The 20975-nt window shown below is 40.5% G+C and overlaps 1 protein-coding gene across 3 annotated transcripts in view; it reads right to left on the bottom strand.

Moving 5' to 3' along the window:
- Positions 1 to 352: 352 nt before the first annotated feature.
- The window catches only part of NUP37 (nucleoporin 37), a 61723-nt gene continuing 41100 nt past the window's right edge, over positions 353 to 20975 (bottom strand). For all 3 annotated transcript variants that reach the window (XM_069764270.1, XM_069764271.1, XM_069764272.1), the window contains 8 exons: positions 20421 to 20545; positions 18268 to 18340; positions 14689 to 14783; positions 7479 to 7569; positions 5712 to 5893; positions 5185 to 5235; positions 1746 to 1839; positions 353 to 711 (listed from right to left, as the gene is read on the bottom strand). In XM_069764270.1, coding sequence (XP_069620371.1) covers positions 598 to 711; positions 1746 to 1839; positions 5185 to 5235; positions 5712 to 5893; positions 7479 to 7569; positions 14689 to 14783; positions 18268 to 18340; positions 20421 to 20545 — 825 coding nt within the window. In that variant the 3' untranslated portion in view covers positions 353 to 597. The remainder of the gene's footprint in view (positions 712 to 1745; positions 1840 to 5184; positions 5236 to 5711; positions 5894 to 7478; positions 7570 to 14688; positions 14784 to 18267; positions 18341 to 20420; positions 20546 to 20975) is intronic.

Below are 20975 nucleotides of genomic sequence, written 5' to 3'. Positions count from 1 at the left end.
CAGAGGGGGGCTCGCAGCATTCATGGGGCTAAACTGCCCTGAATGCAGCAGAAATTGCTCCTGGCAGTGAGTGCCGGGTGTCAGCTGTCAGAATCAGATGATCGCGCGCGCACTGCCTCCTCCGATGGCAATGACGAATATATACCGCATTGGTCGGAAAGTGGTTGTGGTTACAGGCTGTTTTAATTTATTAGAAGACTCCTGTCATAAATATGTATCTTAGGGTCCACCAATTACAGGTTAATTTCTGTCATGTTGTCAGAAGTGTAGGTATACTGAAACTATGAAATACACATTTGCATTTTTTAATAATTCAGCAATCTAAAAGCAAAGAAAAACAAAACAAAAAATATGAAATCTATTCTTGAAAGCACAATTTATTCAGAAACAATAACACTTAGAGCAATGAAAATAGTTTTTTTTTTCTTCTATTTTCTCCTTTTTTAGAATATATAAATGTATATCGCTAAATGAAAGTCTAAAAACAAGAATATACAGATCATGTACAAAGTTATAAACCTGTAAATAACAGATAGCACAACTGTAAAGTTCCTTGTGGTTCTTGAGCTGTAACACTGCTTGATCCATAAAGAAATATTACATTTCGGTAAGCCAGAAGAAAAGCTTGCGGTATCCTCCAACGACACAGAGAGGTAAGGACCGGTGCCAACTAAGTCCTGAGCTCACAGGGGCTGAGCCAATAAGAATGGGCTGAAAAATAAAGCGTATACGGTAAATATCTACACTAGGAACTACTCTTCACGTGACAAACATCCAAATGAATGTGAATATAGTGTCTCAGGTTGGTGCCATCATTATGATAAGCTTGTATAGGTTAAATATGTTTAGAAGTTTAAAGGGAACTGTACTTTTAACAAACTCTACATTAAAAAAATACTACAAGCAAATATAAAAACTATGTAATATGTCATATAAAAAAATCTGCTTTCTGTACTTATGTGCCACTTTTACCCTAACTTGCAGATGGGAAAACTGTTGAAAATGCAGAATGTAAGTCATATAATCGTCAGAAATATTGTTATTAGTCATGTACACATAAAAGACAGCTTATTCTGAAAAGTTACTTGAAAGTACAAAAATCCTTTAATATGAATGGGAAACAGCCGTCTGCCAGGCAGAGCCTATTCTGGAAGTGACAGGGCCCATTCACTGCTCTGACCTCTGAGACACTATTCAGTCAGACATTGATGGCCTTATTGCAAGGAAGAATTGGGAATGATTAACTGGCAAAGAAGCAGAAAGTGCATGGTCACAGATATTTTTACATGTGGTTGTGTATAAAAATGATTAATACATATGTGGCATGAGGACTGCAAGTGCAGTTCGCCAAAGTCAGAGTAAGTTAGTGGTTAGGAAACCATCATCCTAATATTTCACAAACATGCTACACTACCAAAATGCACACATGCCAAATAGACTATTATTCCTAAACACAATCCCAACATTTCAAAGATCTACGACTGTCCTGCCTATTTGGGGAAAGACAACGCTCACAAAGACCTTAGGTTATCTCCAAAGCTGCAAAAATAAAAGCAAAAGTGAGAAAAAGTTTGGGCTTATGACATGGTTTTCAGACTTCATATATCTACCCGTCAGCAACAATACAAAATGAGGAATACTGCACTAAATGGCCCTTCACAAAAGAGGGAGGCAGCTTTGTCCTTCACATTAACACACCACCAAACGTAGAGAAAATATCCATAGCATTAATGAGATTGTCTTACAAGTGGGTGCTCTAAATGGTGGATAAGAAGTTGAGTGTTCATCTTTCCTGGACATCCAGTAGTTGCAAATATGTTTTCATTGCATTTGGACCACCTACAAGAAAATGAAAAATACAAAACAGCATTTATGGGTTTTTACAAAGAATTACCAATAAATCCAGGACTCCTCATTGACTCTCATAACCCAACATCACCTTCTCATTCAAAAAGTGAAATTATTTTTTGTGCTATTATTCTGAGAATTTTTGGTATAGCAACTTGAGAAGCCTTAAAGCAGGGGTCTCAAAATGTATTTAATTTTTACAATTTACTAACTGTCTGCCTATTCTGCTGTGCCCAACGCCGATCTCTGCTGGCACAGAGTGGTCCAGCTGGCAACTCTGTGTCTTCTGCTGACGTGTCGTCGACAGAGCAGTGGCCTTCTCTTCTGCTCTGTTGACAGGATATGACTGCCAACGTTATGATGATTGAAAGCTGCAGTTAGATAAAACACCTTTATTGTAACAATGGGTGGCAATAGTTGGCACTGTATGCAACAGAGTGCCCGCACGAATAAAAACAATAATTTAATATAAGAAAAATGATAATAATAAAGGTGTTTTATCTATAATAGTTTTGTCCCATATCTATTCTTTGACCTATGTTTGGTGTTCTCCTCTTGGGCTTCACTATTATTCCGAATGGTCAGCCATTCAGTTCTTTAGGACATATATGCCACCCTCAGACACCATGATGTGCACAGTATCTCCTAACCTTGTACATATATGATGTTACATCCAGTTACTGTTTGGTCTTCCTGCAGTTAGGCAGCGGCAAAGCAAGATGTCAATCAGCATGATGTCAGCAGTCACACCCCATTGACAGAGCAATCCAGAAGGAGAACAGCCGCTCTGTTGACATGGAGCAACGGAATTGCCGGTAGGAGTGGAGGTTTTTTCACCATGCAACTGTAGTCTCTCTATCTTTGGACATGTCTTTAAAATAATTTTTGAATAAGTAATATTTTTATATTCGGAATACTGGATTGTGTACTTAAAGGGGTTCTCTTAGAAACGTAATAAAATAAATACACATTTAAATACTAAACATTTTACTAAAGCACGACACAGACATACTTAAACTGTCAGGCTGACTAAGATGGATACTCATTCTCAGCTTTCTTCTCCTTTACGCCAGCTCTGCTCAGTGTCCTGTCAGGTTGACTGAACAGAGGAACGTGCGTTCACGATGGCTGACTGGACACTGCTCTCACATGACCTCTGTCTCGTGCATCACGTAGACCATCCTACTCCAATACCGTGTCTTCATAGATCTAGGACAGGTTGCAATTGATGTTAGCTGCCATCTTGGAGTCCTGACAGAGTGCAGTAGATAAAGTATACCTTTTTGCTATATAAAAAAGTATTTAGAAAAATGCTTAATATTTAAATGTGTATTATTCACTTTAGTAAATTTCTCCCAGAACCCATTTCAGGAGATTAGTGGTTGTCATGAAGGTGTTATATCTGTGTTTTTGCTAAGGTACATGTACCCATTATAGTTGCGTGTTCACAGATGAAACACTAAAACCGTGACTGATGAAAATCTGATCCAAAACATTGAGGAAACTCAAAAACATTTTTGGGGGTACCAGAAAAAAAATCACTGACTTCTGAATGAGGCCTTAAGTCTAATCCTACTCTGCTAAGTGAGTGGAATGTGCAGCCTAAAACTGGATAAACACATTGTAAACACCATTGTAAGATTATTTTTTAGTTTCAGACTTTTATGAAAGAACTACAAATGATATGTAAAAGTTTGGGCACCCCTGGTCAAAATTACTGTTATTGTTTATAGTTCTTTTTTTAAGTTTAAAATTACAAAAAGGGAAATGGGTGGATGCAAAAGTTTGGGAACCCTTGGACATTTGCCCGCTCAGATAACTTTGACCAAGTTTCAGACCTTAATTAGCCTGTTAGGGTTATGACTTGTTCACTATCATTGTTAGGAAAGGCCAGGTGATGCAAATTTCCCAGCTTCATAAAAACCCGGCCTCCTCTAACCTTGTGCCAAAAAACAGCAGCCATGGGTTCTTCTAAGCAGCTGCCTAGGACTCTGAAAATGAAAATGGTGGAGCCACACAGCAGGAGAAGGATATAAGAAGATAGCAAAGTGTTTTCAAGTTGTCCTTTCCTCAGTTTGACATATAAGAAATGGCCATTAACAGGAACAGTTGAGGTCAAAATAAAGTTTGGATGACCAAGCAAAATTTCAGTAAGAGTTGCTCGTAGGATCGTAGGATTGCTGGAGAGACAAATCAAAATCCCCACTTGACTGCAAAAGACCTTCAGAAAGATTTAGGAGACTCTGGAGTTACATTATTCTACTTCTATAGACACCTGCACATATGGCCTTCATGGAAGAGTCATCAGAAGAAAACCTCTCCTGAGTCCTCACCAAAAAATTCAGGGTCAGAAGTATGCAAAAGAACATCTAAACAAGCCTGATGGCTTTTGAAAAAAAGTCTTGTGAGCCGATGAGGTTACTATAGAACTCTTTGGCCACAATGATCTAAGGTGTGTGGAGAAAAGAGGGCCAAAATGTCAGGAAAAGAACATCTCGTCAACCGTTAAGTATGGGTGTGGATCAATCATGCCTTGGGGTTGTGTTTCAGCCAATGCCACGGGGAACATTTCACGGGTAGAGTGAAGAATGGATTCAATGAAATTTCAACAAATTCTTGAGGCACACACACCATCTGTAAAAAAGCTGAACTTGAAAAAGAGGATGGCTTATACAAATGGATTATGATCCTACTCCAATCAGTACAAGCTGAAAGTTTTACAATGGCCCTCACTGTCATCTGATGTGAATATCATTGAAATCTGTGCCTAGACCTCAAAATAGCAGTGCATGCAAGATGACCCAGGAGTCTCCCACAACTGGATGAATTTTCCAAGGAAAAATGGATGGATATCTCTCAAACAAGAATAGAAAGACTCTTGTCTAGCAAGCGTTTACAAGTTGTGATACTTTCAAAAGGTGATTTTACTAGGTATTAATCATGCAAAATGCCCAAACTTTGGCATCGGCCCATTTTCCTTTTTGTAATTTTTAAAATGTAAAAGATGAAAATATATATATATTTTTGCCTAAAATACAAAGGAAATGTGTCATCTTTAACTTTAAGTCTTTTAGAGATCATTAAATCTTCAACTTGCCTAAGTGTTCACAATAACAGTCATTTTGACCAGGGGTGCCCAAACTTTTACATGCCACTGTATGTACTTTACCAGAAGAACTCTGCACTTACACCTTAATTACTAACAAAGCTATGAACATAGAATACAGCCATAACAGACACTAGCAGCAAAAAATAAAATCAGCTCATCTTCAACATTTACTGCTACAGTTTCAATTGCTGAAATATACAGAGAAAGTGATAAATAAGTCAACATACTTGAAGCACCGCGCTCTGTCAGAATGTACAGGTTTAGTAGCCTGAGGGCAGCTAAAATAAAACAAAAAAACAACAAAAAAAAGTATATATTAATACTATTTTTAATTAAATAAGCTATTTTATTTTAGTTCATAAATGGAGTCTTTCCATTATAATTGATAGGGTTGCCAACTTTTAAGAGTAAGGTGGTTTTCTCATGTATACTGATAGATCGTGCCATGGGACTATTTATTTGAATAGGGCTGTGTAAAAGTTCCCTTTACAACAAGTGGCCGGAAGAAGAGAGGTGCAGATAAATGCTGTGAAACCAAAGAAACTGCCCCTCTATTCTTCCTGGTAATTGTAACCCCACCAATTAGAGAATAATGTTACATTATATTCTAGTATTAGAACATCACTTTTTATGATGGGAATACCCCTTTAATTGAGAGGGTAGCCTGCCATGTTTCCCTAGCTGATTGCGGAGAATTTTTCTGCTAGCGGCAAATATAAAAGCAGATATGGGAATTTTTCACATCCTCACTAACCTGGAGTGTGGCATCTCCCAAAAGATCCAGTCATTCGCTGCAACTGCTCCTACTCTGAAAGTATTTTGTAAGCACCAGTCTGCAGACATAAGGGGCGTTTGCAAGGACTCAAGTGACAAAATGGCTTGATGCCTACTCAAGTCATAGATGCGTATAATGCCAGTCTTTTCTGCTACCATTAACTGGAAAAAAGGAGGAATATTATGTTACAACAAAAACATAAGAGACAAAAAAAAAAAAAAAAAAGAATTAGGGTAAAAAAAAGAATAAGACATTTTAAGAAAGTGGGAGCACTGAAATTGGTCGGATCCAGCCAGCTTCAGAGCAGCACGTTCAAGCTGTACAGCAACCTTTCCAACAAGCTGTAGGCTATAGAATTAAAAAATCCCCCTGTTCTTGAGAATGGAGAAGTCATAAGAAGCACTTTGCAATTTTACCAACTTAATAAGATCAGAAAACCCTTTTGAAGGAGATACCAGTTTGTGTTGTAAGTTTCGATGATCAGAACAGAACAAGCTGCAATAATCAGCCCCAAAAAAATGTACATTTGATGGACTCATCATATGTTAATATCTGGGAAAAAAGAACATTATCTGTCCAGGATCCTCTAAGAACCATGTCCAAGTGTGAAGACCACTTGGCCAGATTCACTCACCATAGATAAATGCATTGTGTCTACTCCAATATACACTGCTCAAAAAAAAAATAAATGGAACACTAAAATACCACATCCTAGATATCACTGAATGAAATATTCTAATTACAAATCGTTATTCTTCATTGCATAGTGGAATGAATTGAGAACATTAAAACATAAAAATGATCAACGTCAATCAAAATTTATATCCCACGGAGGTCTGGATTTGTAATGACGAAATCAAAGTGGAAAATCAAATTACAGGCTGATCCAACTTCAGTGGAAATGCCTCAAGAAATGATGTAATGTGTGTGGCCTCCACGTGCCTGTATGACCTCCCTACATGGGCATACTCCTGATGAGGCGGCGGATGTTCTCCTGAGGGATCTCCTCACAGACCTGGATTAAAGCATCAGTCAACTCTTGGAGGGTCTGATGTGCAACGTGGCATTGGTGGATGGAACGAGACATGATGTCCCAGATGCACTCGATTGCATTCAGGTCTGGAGAACAGGTAGGCCAGTCCATAGCTTCAATGCCTTCATCATGCAGGAACTGCTGACAACTCTAGTCACATGAGGTCTGGCATTGTCATGCATCATAAGAAACCTAAGGCCCACTGCACCTGCATATGGTCTCACAATGGGTCTGAGGATCTCATAATGGACGTCAGGGAACCTCAGGCTAGGACATAGAGGGCTGTGCGGCCCTCCAAAGAAATGCCACCCCACATCATTACTGACCCACTGCCAAACCGGTCATGCTGGAGGATGTTGCAGGCAGCAGATCGCTCTCCACGGCATATCCACTCTGTCATGTCTGTCACATGTGCTCAGTGTGAACCTGCTCTCATTCGGAAAGACCACAGGGCGCCAATATCGAATCTGGCAATCTTGGTGTTCTCTGGTAAATGCCAATTCAATTCTATGGATGGGAGGGGGGCAGGAGAAGCCAGAAACATATAGCCATTCTGCTGCCAGTCCTACTGAAAGTTATAGTTCTCCATGGAGCTTTATGAGCACCAACCGTCTCCGTACTGAGAAAATCTGCATTCACTAATAATAATAATTGATAATTATACAACTAAAATAGGATTTATTCATTGATGGTGACATAAGAATAATTCAAACCTTGTAAGCTTCGAGTGGATGCCAAACCACACTCATCCCAGGGGAGTGCAGCATAAACACTGCAATTTGGTTACCAGCTAAGTCCCAAATTCTGATAAAAAAAAAGAAATAAATGCATACAATTTATTTTGGAATAAACATTCATATAAGGAACATTAATGTTTTTTTTTTCTTTTAAAAGACTGTTTAACAGAGAAAACACACGAATAAATTCCTAGCTGTATCTGGCTGTAAGAAAGCTTGTCACAAGTTAACTTGCTGCAGAACAAGCCTCTTGCTCGCCCTGTCTACAAGTGGAGATAAAGTAGTCGAAAGGAAAAACTGTAAAAGAACAAGAGGAAATGAGAACATTTGGCATTCATCAGATTTATCAGAGGAACATGCTGATAATCAAGCAAGTTTATCTCCCATTTTTATCATTTATTTTTCAGATAAGATGTTCCTTTAAAGCTGTTGTCTTGTCAGAATGTAGTTGTTCCCACTGATTCTGTTTAAAGGAATCGGTTGTCAGGTTTTTGCCAACTACTCTGAGAGCAGTACAGTGTAGAGTCAGTGACGGATTCCAGTGATGTGTCACTTACTTGGCTGCTTGTTGAAGTTTTGATACAAATCACTATATTATCACTAGTAGATTATCACTAGATGACTAGTAAACCTGCTGCCAGGTAATCCTCCATATTCATGAGCTCTGTATAACCCCGCCCCCAACAGTGATTGGCTGATTTCTGTGTATACCGTGCATAGGCAGAAAGCTGTCAATCAGTTGTGTGAGCGGGCCTATACAGAGCTCAGGATTTATAGAACTGATAGATCTGCAGAAGATAAAACACTGATTTTATCAAAACTGCTGCAAGCAGCCCAGTAAGGCTGGTTTCACACTAGCGTTTTGCTCCACCCACGTCCGCATGCGGCCTGCGTACCTATCTTTAACATTAGGTGCGCAGGTCGTGCGGATGCCTCCGCATGCGTCGTTTTGACAATGCAGCGACCCATGTCGAACGCAGCTGGTTGGAATTTCTTTTTTTATCTGCATCGTCAAAACAACAAATGCGGAGGCATCCGCATCCATCTGCACGACCTGCGTACCTAATGTTAAAGATAGGTACACAGGCCGCATGCGGACGTAGGTGGAGCTGAGCGGCGGAGGTCCGGCCGTGGGCGGGGCTTCACGGAGGAAGTCCGCAGCTCTCCGCAGCTTAGCAAAACGCCAGTGTGAAACTAGCCTAGGTGACACACTGCTGCAATCAGGGTCTCTGCCCCTACATCATGCTGTTTTCAGATGGGGTAGTGAAAACAGATTCCATTTAAAGGGGTTGTCCAGTCCAAATTGAAAAGTCTATATTTGAAATGAGCAAGACCAACAGAACAGCTTTGTCAATAGACGGGGTGAGAACTTGCTCAATACAAGTGTATGGAGAGAGGCTGCACCAACTAGACGGGCTCTGGCCGGGAGTATGCATAAAGCATACGTACCCACCGATCCCGGCTCAGACACTGCCAAATCCTCACAGTGCGTGTGTTGGGGGGATCCATAAGTCCACAGTCACACAGAGTGATTGCAGACTTATCAATTTAGACCAAAAAACGCCTTTAAAGGGAACCTGTCACCCCCAAAATGGAAGGTGAGGTAAGCCCACCGGCATCAGGGGCTTATCTACAGCATTCAGTAATGCTGTAGATAAGCCCCCGATGTATCCTAAAAGATGAGAAAAAGTTAGATTATACTCACCCAGGGGCGGTCCCGCTGCCTCCCATCTTCTTACGATGACGTCCTCTTCTTGTCTTCACGCTGCGGCTCCGGCGCAGGCGTACTTTGTCTGCCCTGTTGAGGGCAGAGCAAAGTACTGCAGTGCGCAGGCGCCGGGAAAGGTCAGAGAGGCCTGGAGCTTGCGCACTGCAGTACTTTGCTCTGCCCTCAACAGGGCAGACAAAGTACACCTGCGCCGGAGCCCCAGCGTGAAGACAAGAAGAGGACATCATCGTATGAAGATAGGAGGCCCCGGACCGCAACGCCCATCGGACCGGGACCACCCCTGGGTGAGTATAATCTAACCTCTTTTTCTCATCTTTCAGGATACATCAGGGGCTTATCTACAGCATTCCAGCGATAAGCCATTGATGCCGGTGGGCTTAGCTCACCTTCCATTTTGGGGGTGACAGGTTCCCATTAAGGGAATCCAAGACCAGATATTTCCTTTAGTAATTTTACATGGCAACCATTTAGATAAATGCCATGTGCACTGCAATGGGTCCATTATCATTTGTTTGTGGCTCATGCAGAAATAAACCTAAATCCCATCTGACGGCTGGATGTGAGCCCTCTTGGCATTCGTGGCTATTCTTCTGATTAGCCAGACTGGCGTGATGTCACATGTGCCAGGCCGGCTAATTAAAAGAAGAACAATGGATACCAGGAGGAGGTTCTCTGGCCTCTTGTTCAGTGGCTACAGATTGATGTCCTGGTTATTGGCCCGCAAATTGATTCGTACCAACACTAACAGCATTGATTTCACAAAATAAATACCCTTAAATAGGACGATCAATGAAACCGCTATGTGTCCATATTGCTCCTCCGCCATAGAAGCCCTAAAATTAGGACGCTCCTCAAAAAGGGAATTTAATATCATTTGCAATAAGATTTTGGATAAGAAAACGAAAGAACACGAACTTCAGCAACACAGATGCTATCGAGAGGTTAAATGGTAGATTGCCATTATCCTTTACTGCTCTGTATGTGTAGATGACATGAGAAATGATAGATCTGGAGCGAGGCAGAGTAAGAGCAGGCTGACCTTTTAAAAGCGCTCTTGGTGTTCTTTTAGAATGTACTTGCTTTTTAATATATTTGGCAATGGTTTCTGGTTTGCATCCAATGTCATAACGCCTTCTCAACATTTAAGCCATCATTACACAGAATCCATGTGGAGCAACTGCTGACAATGTGGTAATTTCAATTAAAGGGAAGAAAGACTTTAAAATGCCCAGAAGAGGCTTGAGTTTTTTAACTATGCAGATAGGATGTCATACAGCAAAACTAGAAACATAGGGAATCATTTAGAAGGATTGGCATTACGATTGCCAGGCCTAAACCATACCTTCATCGCTTAAATCGGGAAAAATGTATTAATAACTTTGGCACATTTATGGCAGTAATAAACAGGTGTAGATATCCACCACAAAATACATAATTTGCTCTTAAAGATAAATGAATGTCCCCAGCTGCAGGTTAATAAAGAAATGAACTGGACTGCACTCATCTTCCCTGGGTCCACCGGCGAGTCTATGCCGATGCTACCGGTGTCTGGCATTGGCCGTGGAACTGAAATCATGTGAACAACGCAGCCAACAATGAGTGAGCTCAGCGGCTCTGTCACTTGAGACGGAGTTCTCTTTTCAGCGCACAGATTGGCTGTTGCTCCATCGACGTTATTGTCTCAGCTTATGCTAGACGGTGGAGTAGAGGCAGAGCCTCGCCGGTGGACCTGGGGAAGGCGAGTGCAGATCAGTTTATTTGTTTATAACCTGAAGCCGGAGACATTAATCTATTGAAACTGAACAACCCCTTTAACTTAGAAGAGTTTTCTCCATTCAATTTTCTTTACTCCATGAGCATGCCAATAATAAAAATCATAAATTCACCTCTGCATCTGTGCCGTTGCTCCAGTGATTGTTGACAGGCTGTAGGAGTAAGCAATTACAGGACCCTTTCATCCCTTAGTGACGGAGCCAATTTTTACTTAAAAGTGAATTTGTCACCAGGTTTCTGCTACCTCATGTACGAAAACAGACCCTGATTCCAGCACATACTTCACTGGGTGCAGCAGTTGTGATACGATCAGAGTTTTTATATTGTAGTGTGAAGCAAAGCTCAGAAAGCTAAATCCGCCCATATCTGTGATTAGAATTGTGTACATTGTGTATTGACAGTAAACTGCTAATCCGTGGTAACTGCAGAGCTAGACTAGGAGACAGTGATAATCTCCTGCTGATAAAGCACTCATTGTATTGAAACAACAGTACATGACCTAATAGCTGGTAAAAGCAGTGTCTCCATCCCTACCTCATACTGCCCTCAGATTACATAACAAAAATCTGCTGACAGATTCAGTTTAAAGCACCACTCCAGCATTTTGTATTGCAGTGTTAAACATAAATGGTGTCATATTCTGACACCTGAGAGAGTCAGCTTAGATTAAAAAAATCTTTTGAAAAGTTCTCTTCATGTGGGTCGTGCTAATATAGATGGCATGAGCCACTGGGCCCAGTAATTTCATACAGCTTTGACATGAGCTGTTGATATTACATCAGTAGCCTGTAAACAATCACCAAAGCAGCAGAAGAGGAGCAGTGCTGGATCTGGGGAGGGTGAGCAATGGCTGACCATTTTTAACACAGGCCCACCGATAAAGAAAGTTGAACGGTGAAATAAATCTGTTGATAGCAAGCAGGCCATGAACCTCTAAATGAACTACACCTGTTTTTAAAAAATATTGGCATGTGCGGTGCAAAGACTGACATTTATGTTCAGTTTTATCACATGAGTGTACTAGTTTGTGGTGCACTTTACGAGTTATAAAAGTTCTGACATACCGGTACTTCCTGGAACAAATTCATATTCTACTTCTTAATATCTCTTAACTATAAAGGGGTATTCCCGTCTCCAAAATCCTATCCCAATATGTAGTAGGGTAATAAAAATATTAGCAAAAATCTACAATTATAAATGTAGTCTGTATAGTTCTTCTAATTAGCTATGCCGCTTAACCCTTAACCATGTGCAGGGCATTGCAGTAGCTTTGGTATCCATGGTTATGACTAGAGATGGGCAAAAACGAACAGTAAAGTTCGGCGTCCATACCAAACACCTACTGTTTGAGCGCAGACACCGAACACGGACTTCACCAGGAAGTCAGTGTTGCTGTTTGGGTTCGGCCTCCCGAACACCGGGTGTTTGTCGCGCTGTCATGTGCATGACAGCGCGGCAAACACTGCTTCTGATCAGTGGGAAAATCATCACCGCCAGTCAGGCAGCCGTCGTTCCCATGCTGACAAAAGACAGTGTGAGCGCTCAGCTGTGACCGGAGGTACAGTATACAGGTTAACTCTAGTTGCTGGTGTCAGGTGATGGAACTACTGCTCCCATCAGCCGACCCCTGCTGCTACTAATATCAGTGACTGCAGGAGTGGCTGATAGGAGTATTCATCAGCCAGCTCCTGGGCTGTAAATAAATAATTTACAGAAACAAAACACAAATGTTGTAGGTTCCCCTGTATTTTTAAAGCCAACCAGGCAAAACTCCCAGCTGGGGGATGCAACCCTCAGCTGTCCGCTTCAGCAAGACTGGTTATTAAGAATAAAGGGGTCTCCACACGGTATTTTTTAATTATTTAAATAATGGCGTAGGGTCCCCCCCATTTTTGACAACCAGCCTTGCTAAAGCAGACAGCTGGGTGCTGGTATTCTCAGACTGGTAAGGGGCCATGGATATTGTCACCTTTGTATTGTCAGGTGACATCAAGCCCACGGCTTAGCAATGGAGAAGAGTCTATAAGACACCTATCCATTACTAATCCTATAGTTATATTGTATATTTATAAATAAAGCGACAGCCAGAAAAAAAGTCTTTTATTTTAAATAAAACAAAACACTATTACCTTTTTATTTAAAAATAACAAACACAGTTATACTCACCTAACACCTATTCCACTGAAGCCCTCGTCTTCTGTAATGAAACAAAAATAAAAAACAACAATATTCCTCACCTATCCGCTGTTTTGTCTCACGCCATAATAAATGTTTGGGGGATAAGCAGTTTTCAACCTGGACAGTGCCAAGATGCGATCATTCAGGCTGAAAACCACTGCTGACTGAACTGCTGAGAGCGCATTGCATTGATGTCATCGACGTTACTGCCGGTCACTGAGGCTGCATTCCCAGCTGGGCTGAAATGCGGTGACCTCGGTGAGGGATATTGTGGTTTTTCTTTTATTATATTAGACGAGGGATTCAATGAAATGGGCGTTAGGTGAGCATAACTGTAATTGTTAGCTTTAAATAAAAAATTTAAACTGTTTTGTTTTATTTCATATAAAAGACTTTATTCTGACTGTGTCTTTACTTACCATGCTAACTATAGGATTAGTAATGGATAGGTTTCTTTTTGACACCTCTCCACTACTAATCTGTGGGCTTGATGTCACCTGACAAAATAAAGGTAACATCAGTCCCACAAATATGAACCCCACTTGACACTGATACAGTGCAAGTGGGAAGAGCCGGGCTGCAGGCTGCTATTATTAGGCTGGGGGGCCCTTACCAGCCTGAAAATATCAGCACCCAGCTGTCTGCTTTAGCAAGGCTGGTTGTCAAAAATGAGGGGGACCCCACACGTTTTTTTTAATTATTTATTTCAATAAGTAAAAAATACAGCGTGGGGACCCCTCTATTCTTAATATTTTTTTTAATTATTTATTTACAGCGCAAGAGCTGGCTGATGAATACTCCCATCAGCCACTCCTGCTCTCACTGTTACTAGTGGCAGCAGGCGTCGGCTGAAGAGAGCAGTAGTCCCATCAGCAGACCCCAGTGACTGGAGGTAAACGTTATATCTCCGATCACAGCTGCGCACTCACGCTGTCTTTTGACAGCATGGGAACTGTGGCTGTCTGACTGGCGGTGATGATTTTACCGCCAATCAGAAGTAGTGTTTGCCTCCATGTCACGCACATGACAGCATGGCGTGCACAGGATGTTCGGGGCTCCAATCAAGTGAATGGGGTCCAGGTACTGTTCTGGTACCCGAACCCACATTTTTTGTAACTGTTTGGCTGAACCCGCTGGACCCGAATATCCAGATGTCCACCCATCTCTAACTATGACCTCTCATAACAGTTAGTTAATTAGCTGCAAGTGGTTATGTAACCATGGATACCTAAGCTACTGCAATGACCAGCACATGGGGTAAGCGACACAACTTATCAGAAGAACTACACTACATTTCTAATTGGAGATATTTGCTAATATTAGTATTATTGGGAAAGCTCCTTTAAGTCACTTCATTGAATATTTCAACATTAAGAATCAAACGTAAGGTTTGAGAATCAAAACAAAAAGATTTATGCCATTACTCACCAGTTACCAGTAATGATTAAAAAGACAATTTAAGGCAAACAGCAATTTTAAATGGACAAAAATTGTTTTCTTTCCTACCTGCATGTGTGGTCATCACTGACGCTTGCAATTTCATTTCCATCGCAAGAAGAAAAAACCACGTCATTTATGTAGCCCTGATGACCCTGCAGGACCTTCCAAATGGAAATTGGAGAGCAACTTTAGAAATGTTATAATTACTATTACTTGAACAACCAGCACACTAATGATACCGGATGGTTACAATAAAAAAATTGTCTGCAAGTGAAAAATTACAATTCTATTGCAGGGAATATGAGAACAGGGTTACATGAGTCTTCAGCTTCCTAAGGACCAGGCCTAATTTGGTATTAATCTCCACACCAAATTTACATAGCTTTATTTATGTTTTATTAGATTTCTACAATAAATGTTTTGTTTTCTTTATAAGAAATCATTTGCTTTTGTGTCACTATACTGTCAACTGAGCTATACGAGGCCTATTTTTCATGGAACAAGTGGTAGATTACATTTTTGGGCACCAATCGCCTTTTGATCACTTTTTTTTCTTTTCTTTTGCGGGAGGGATGAAGAGAAAAGTTAGCAATACTGGCATTGTTTTTTGTACTTTCTTTTGCCATTTACTGTACGGAATAAAGATACAGTTTTATAGTATGGCTGTGATGCGGTATAGTATGGCTGTGATGCGGTGGTATGACACGTGATGCCCAATCAGCCCTGGCATCACTGACTCCAAATTCGGATAAATTAAACATGAAGATTCAGCCAGGGATCAGCTGCTGCGCCCGAACTTCCTCATCATGTTCAGTTTGTCCAAAGGCGGAGACAGTGACGCTAGCGTTGATTAGGTGCCGGCCGTAACGTGTCACAACACCGCATCACAGCCCCCGGACTGCAAGTGCCGACACCGCACGGGAGGGGAATATAGGCTTTATTATGTTATCGGGGAATAACATTTAGTTTAAGAAAGGGTTGTCCTAGTAGTGGACAACCCCTTTAAGGGGTCAGGGGGAACAGGAATAAGTGGAGAAAGCAGAATTCTATGATAAGATATATTTTTATGTCATTTACAGTGACTTGTATTGATTGATTTATGCAGTTTACTGGAACGACAGCTGATATGGTCAAGCAGACATAGGAAATTATGGCCATTATGGCTGTGAAATCAGTATGCAGATTATATTTTATACAGAAAACTACAAAAGTGAGTTTACCCCTCACATTTTTGTAAATATTTTATTATATCTTCTGCGTTGTACCATGAAAAGATATGACACTTTGATACAAATGTAAAGTAGTCAGTCTACAGCTTGTATAGCAGTGTACATTTGATGTGCCCTCTAAATAACACAACACATTGCCATTAATGTCTAAACCACTGGCAACATCAAGGAGCATCGCACAGGGAGTGAGCTCCCTGTCTGCTCCCCTCAGCACAATGCGATGCAATTGTCTGAAGGGCCACTCTGCCAGTTAGAAGCCATTACTCAAAAAGAAACCTAAAAAATCCAGATTAATGTTTGCAAATGCACACGGGAACAAAGACCTGGATTTTTGGAGACCTGTCCTGTGGTCTGATGAAACTGAAATTGAACTTTTTAGGCATAATGAAAAAATTATTATTATTATTATTATAATGACCATTGTTACGTTTGGAGGCAAAATGGAGAAGCTTGGAAACCTAAGAACACCATCCCAACTGTGAAACACGGTGGTGGCAGCATCATGTTGTGGAGTTGTTTTGCCGCAAGAGCGACTAGTGCACTTCACAAAATAGATGGCATCATGAGAAAAGAAGATTATGTGGCAATACTGAAGCAACATCTGAAGACATCAGCCAGGAAGTTAAACCTTGGGTCGAAATGGGTGTTCCAAATGGACAATGACCTGAAGAATACTGCTAAAATGGTAACAAAGTGGCTTAAGGATAAAGTCAGTATTTTGGAGTGGCCATCACAAAACCCTGATCTCAATCCTATTGAAAATTTATGGGCAAAGCTGAAAAGGCAGCGAGCAAGGTGACCTACAAACCTGGATCAGTTACAGCAGTTTTGTCAGGAGGAATGGACCCAAATTTCAACCAACTATTGTGAGAAGCTTGTGGAAGTATATCCCAAATGTTTGACCCAAGTCATTCAATTTAAAGGGCAATGGTACCAAATACTAATGAAATGCATGTAAACTTTTGACTTTGCAGTAAGTAATAAAAATGCCTTAAAACATTATCTCTCATTATTCTGGCATTTGGCAAATATTAATAATTATGGTAATCCTAATTGACCTAAAACAAGAAAGGCTTATTCTGATTTCATGTCAACCTATGATTTTACCACAAAAGTAAATAGAAAACATGAAGAATACTCGAATATAGAAAAAAAAATGTGGATAATGGTTTGGAAGATTAAGAACTTCGACTCATCAGAGTCATGGAGATGGTCAACAACTAAGCCTAGAAACTACAGAAACAGTGGCATTTTAGGACACAATGTTCATATGCAAACATTTTAACAGCGGTCACAGTCCTCCAATCATAGTCACTGGTCACTTGGTGGCAACTTTTCAACATTTTTACAGCTGTAGAAGCAGGATGGACTGCTGCCGATGTGTCAGGTAGGGAGCAAATAGCAAGACATAGGACCCATGAGGCCCTAGCAGCCCGTGTTCCTTGGAATCTTTTTACAGGGTCGCATAAGTTACACATATGATTGGTTAACTCTAAAGGTACCGTCACACATAGCGACGCTGCAGCGATACCGACAACGATCCGGATCGCTGCAGCGTCGCTGTTTGGTCGCTGGAGAGCTGTCACACAGACCGCTCTCCAGCGACCAACGATCCCGAGGTCCCCGGTAACCAGGGTAAACATCGGGTAACTAGGCGCAGGGCCGCGCTTAGTAACCCGATGTTTACCCTGGTTACCATCCTAAAAAGTAAAAAAAAACAAACACTACATACTTACCTACCGCTGTCTGTCCTCGGCGCTCTGCTTCTCTGGTCTGGCTGTGAGCGCCGGGCAGCCAGAAAGCAGAGCGGTGACGTCACCGCTCTGCTTTCCGGCTGACCGACGCTCACAGCCAGTACAGGAGGAGAGCAGAGCACAGCGCTGGAGGACAGACGGCTGTAGGTAAGTATGTAGTGTTTGTTTTTTTACTTTTAGGATGGTAACCAGGGTAAACATCGGGTTACTAAGCGCGGCCCTGCGCTTAGTTACCCGATGTTTACCCTGGTTACCAGCAAAGACATCGCTGAATCGGTGTCACACACGCCGATTCAGCGATGTCTACGGGGAGTCCAGCGACGAAATAAAGTTCTGGACTTTCTTCCCCGACCAGCGATCTCCCAGCAGGGGCCTGATCGCTGCTGCCTGTCACACTGGACGATATCGCTAGCGAGGATGCTGCAACGTCACGGATCGCTAGCGATATCGTCTAGTGTGACAGTACCTTAAGTTGTAACCAGAACAGTAATCAGATTTATTTTACTGGTAACAATACTTAACAATTTGGAGTCAAGTAATTAGTCTATACAGAAATAATGATTTGGGTGATATAAAATGTCAATATATGATTCACAAAGGCCTCGAATAGTACATGTGAGAATACCCTGACAATACTTTTTAACACCAGCTAGAGTACATACCTTGTATTCATGCTGCTCATGGAAATCGGAAGTGAAAATCCTTAACGTTTTATCTCCGGCTGCCGTGCAAAATCTAAGTTAACAAAGAAAACAAAGTGTAGCTATCAATTTGAAAAATATAAATAAAATTTACAGTAAAATAGGAATCAATTTACAAATAAGTTTGGTTATTGCTGTTGGTGCAAATTTTGAATAATTTTTGAAGAATTAAGTTTAACCATGTCGACAAATCATGCTGTTAGGCTAAGGCCGGTTCCACAAAACTATTATTTTAGACTTTAGTAAAGACCACTGGCAAGTCTCCTAATCCAAACAGCCACATACAACTCCAATTCTAAAAAGTTGGGATTCTGTGTAAAATGTGAAGAAAACAAGAATGCAATGATTTGGAAATCTCTTACAGCCATATTGTATTTACAACAGAACATATCAGAATGCGAAAGTCAGACAATTTTACATTTCATCTGAAAAAATTTACTAATTTAGAAATAGTTAGAAGCAACACATCTGAAAAAAAGTTGAGAGATTAACAAAAGGCTGGAAATGTAAGTGGTGCTAATGAAAAACAGCTGGAGGGTCAATTTTTGACATAGTCACACTATTGTATTTGATTCATGTTAGAGAGGCAGAGTCTCTCAGAAGCAAAGATGGTCAGAGTTTCATCAATCTGTGAACAACTACATCTACATCTTGTGGAACAATTTCGAAAAAAAATGTTTCTCAATGTAAAATTGCAGACTTCGAATCTCCCATAATTTACAACACATACTATCCCCACAATATTCAGATTATGGAGAAATCGCTGCACAAAAGGAACAGGTATAGTTTTTTTTTTTTTACTATTTACTATTTTACTGCTTTAAAGAAGGCTGAACTTTGCAAAAGAAAAAAAAAAGTTCATTTGCTACATTATTTTCCAATTCCCATAATTGTTTCATTTTTCCCATCAATAGAGCTGTGTGATGGTTTGCTTTTGTTGTATGGCAAACTGTAGGTTTTATTTATACCATTTTGGTACACATAAAAGGTTTTGATCACTTATTGCATTAAAAAAAACATAATTCTGGATTTTTTCCTCTTTACAGAGTCTGAATAGGTCAGACTTTTTACAGATGCAGCAATACCACATATGTATATTTTCTACATTTCTTTATTTTTAGCTAGGGAAAAGGGGGAAATTTGACTTTGTATATTTTCTTTTACATTTGAAAAAAATTTGCTTACTTTTCACTTTCTCCTTAAGGGACTTGAACCTATAATTGTTTGATCGCTTCTACTATGTATAGAAATACTATAGTATTGGTGTATGGAGTAAAAATTAGTGTCTACTATTCCACCCTATAGTTGAACGTCACAGAAAAAAAACCTCAACAGTCAATGGGGCCTAAATGAACGTTTGGGCCAGATTGCAGTGCTTAATAGTAACATTTAAAGTGTTAACAGCAGCGATCGGTGGTAGCAGTGGGAGGCATACTCCAGACATAAACCTCTCCACTGTAGTCCGGGAAAGAGAACCTAGGTAAGAAGAACCTTTTATTAACTTGGAATTTCCAAATAGTGTATATGAAAATAGCTAAATCTTCCACTTGCCTCGGCTCCAGCCATGTGTGCAATTATCTCTTCAGCTACTCTTGACTTCTATCCAGCTACCAAACTTTTCTACAAAGCTCAGTCCAGCTTCTATAGGTGTTGTCTACACTTTCAATTCAGCTATATTAAGATTCCAAATTAATAACTTTTCTTAATTATTCTTGGGGCTGTTGATATCATTGTCTCTGCTATCAAGATACTGGATAATTAGCTCGTCTCGGATAACAAGATACCAGGGTGCCTATACATCTCTGCTATTCTGGTTAGTGTAACCGCACTCCTGCTGCAAAATATCAGTTTGGGGCTATACATCTCTGTTGTTTGTGTACAATCCGTATATCTGGCTCCGCTACATCTAGTGCTTCCATCTCTCCTTTCCCATCTGCTATGCTGGTCCCTGATGATAAACATGAATGCTGTCTGGTAAGTCAAGCACCATCTATTCTGTTCCCCCTCGCCTGCGGCTGAGAGAATCTACCCCATTAGGCGAGTCCCTAACAATTATAGACACTTTTTGACAATAGTGTTCTTTTAATATCATAAGGTGAGTGAAGAATCAGTACCTTAGGAGGGGAGGCAAAACATCACACTTGGTTTCTGGACTCCAGGCTATTGCATCAACTCTTGCTCCATGATTAAATGTTTTGAGAATCTTGAACTCTATACCGTTTATGCTAGAATCTTCTTCCTGTATCACACATTACACAGAAAAGTAAATATACAGACACTTCTAGAAGCTTTCACTTGGAATACAGTGACGGCCTCTGTAGATGTCGTCTTTATCAGTTTACTAACTTTTAAACTAATGTGGAAATGAGGACCACATACGAATCACCATATGAAGAGGATTCTTTAGGTGTATTCTGCTTCCTCGGGGGAAGTCAATCTATCTGGCAATAACTTTGGAGCCGTAAATCCCACAGGACTTTCTCCATGAACCACTTCACTCAGGTGACTATGCACATGGCACTTTATTAAATACGGTTACTGTTTGCGCTTAATTATATTTTTTTAATACTGCACTATTTATGGATCATGGTCCATACCCAATGTGTTGCACAATTCTTTTTATTAAATATTTTGATACTATTTTAGTGTTTATTCACATCTTTTTTGAC

This window comes from Ranitomeya imitator, chromosome 4 (genome assembly GCF_032444005.1).
Source record: "Ranitomeya imitator isolate aRanImi1 chromosome 4, aRanImi1.pri, whole genome shotgun sequence".
Classification (NCBI taxonomy): domain Eukaryota; kingdom Metazoa; phylum Chordata; class Amphibia; order Anura; family Dendrobatidae; genus Ranitomeya; species Ranitomeya imitator.
Note: the sequence above shows the minus strand (reverse complement) of the source record. Positions and strands in the feature narration are given on the sequence as shown.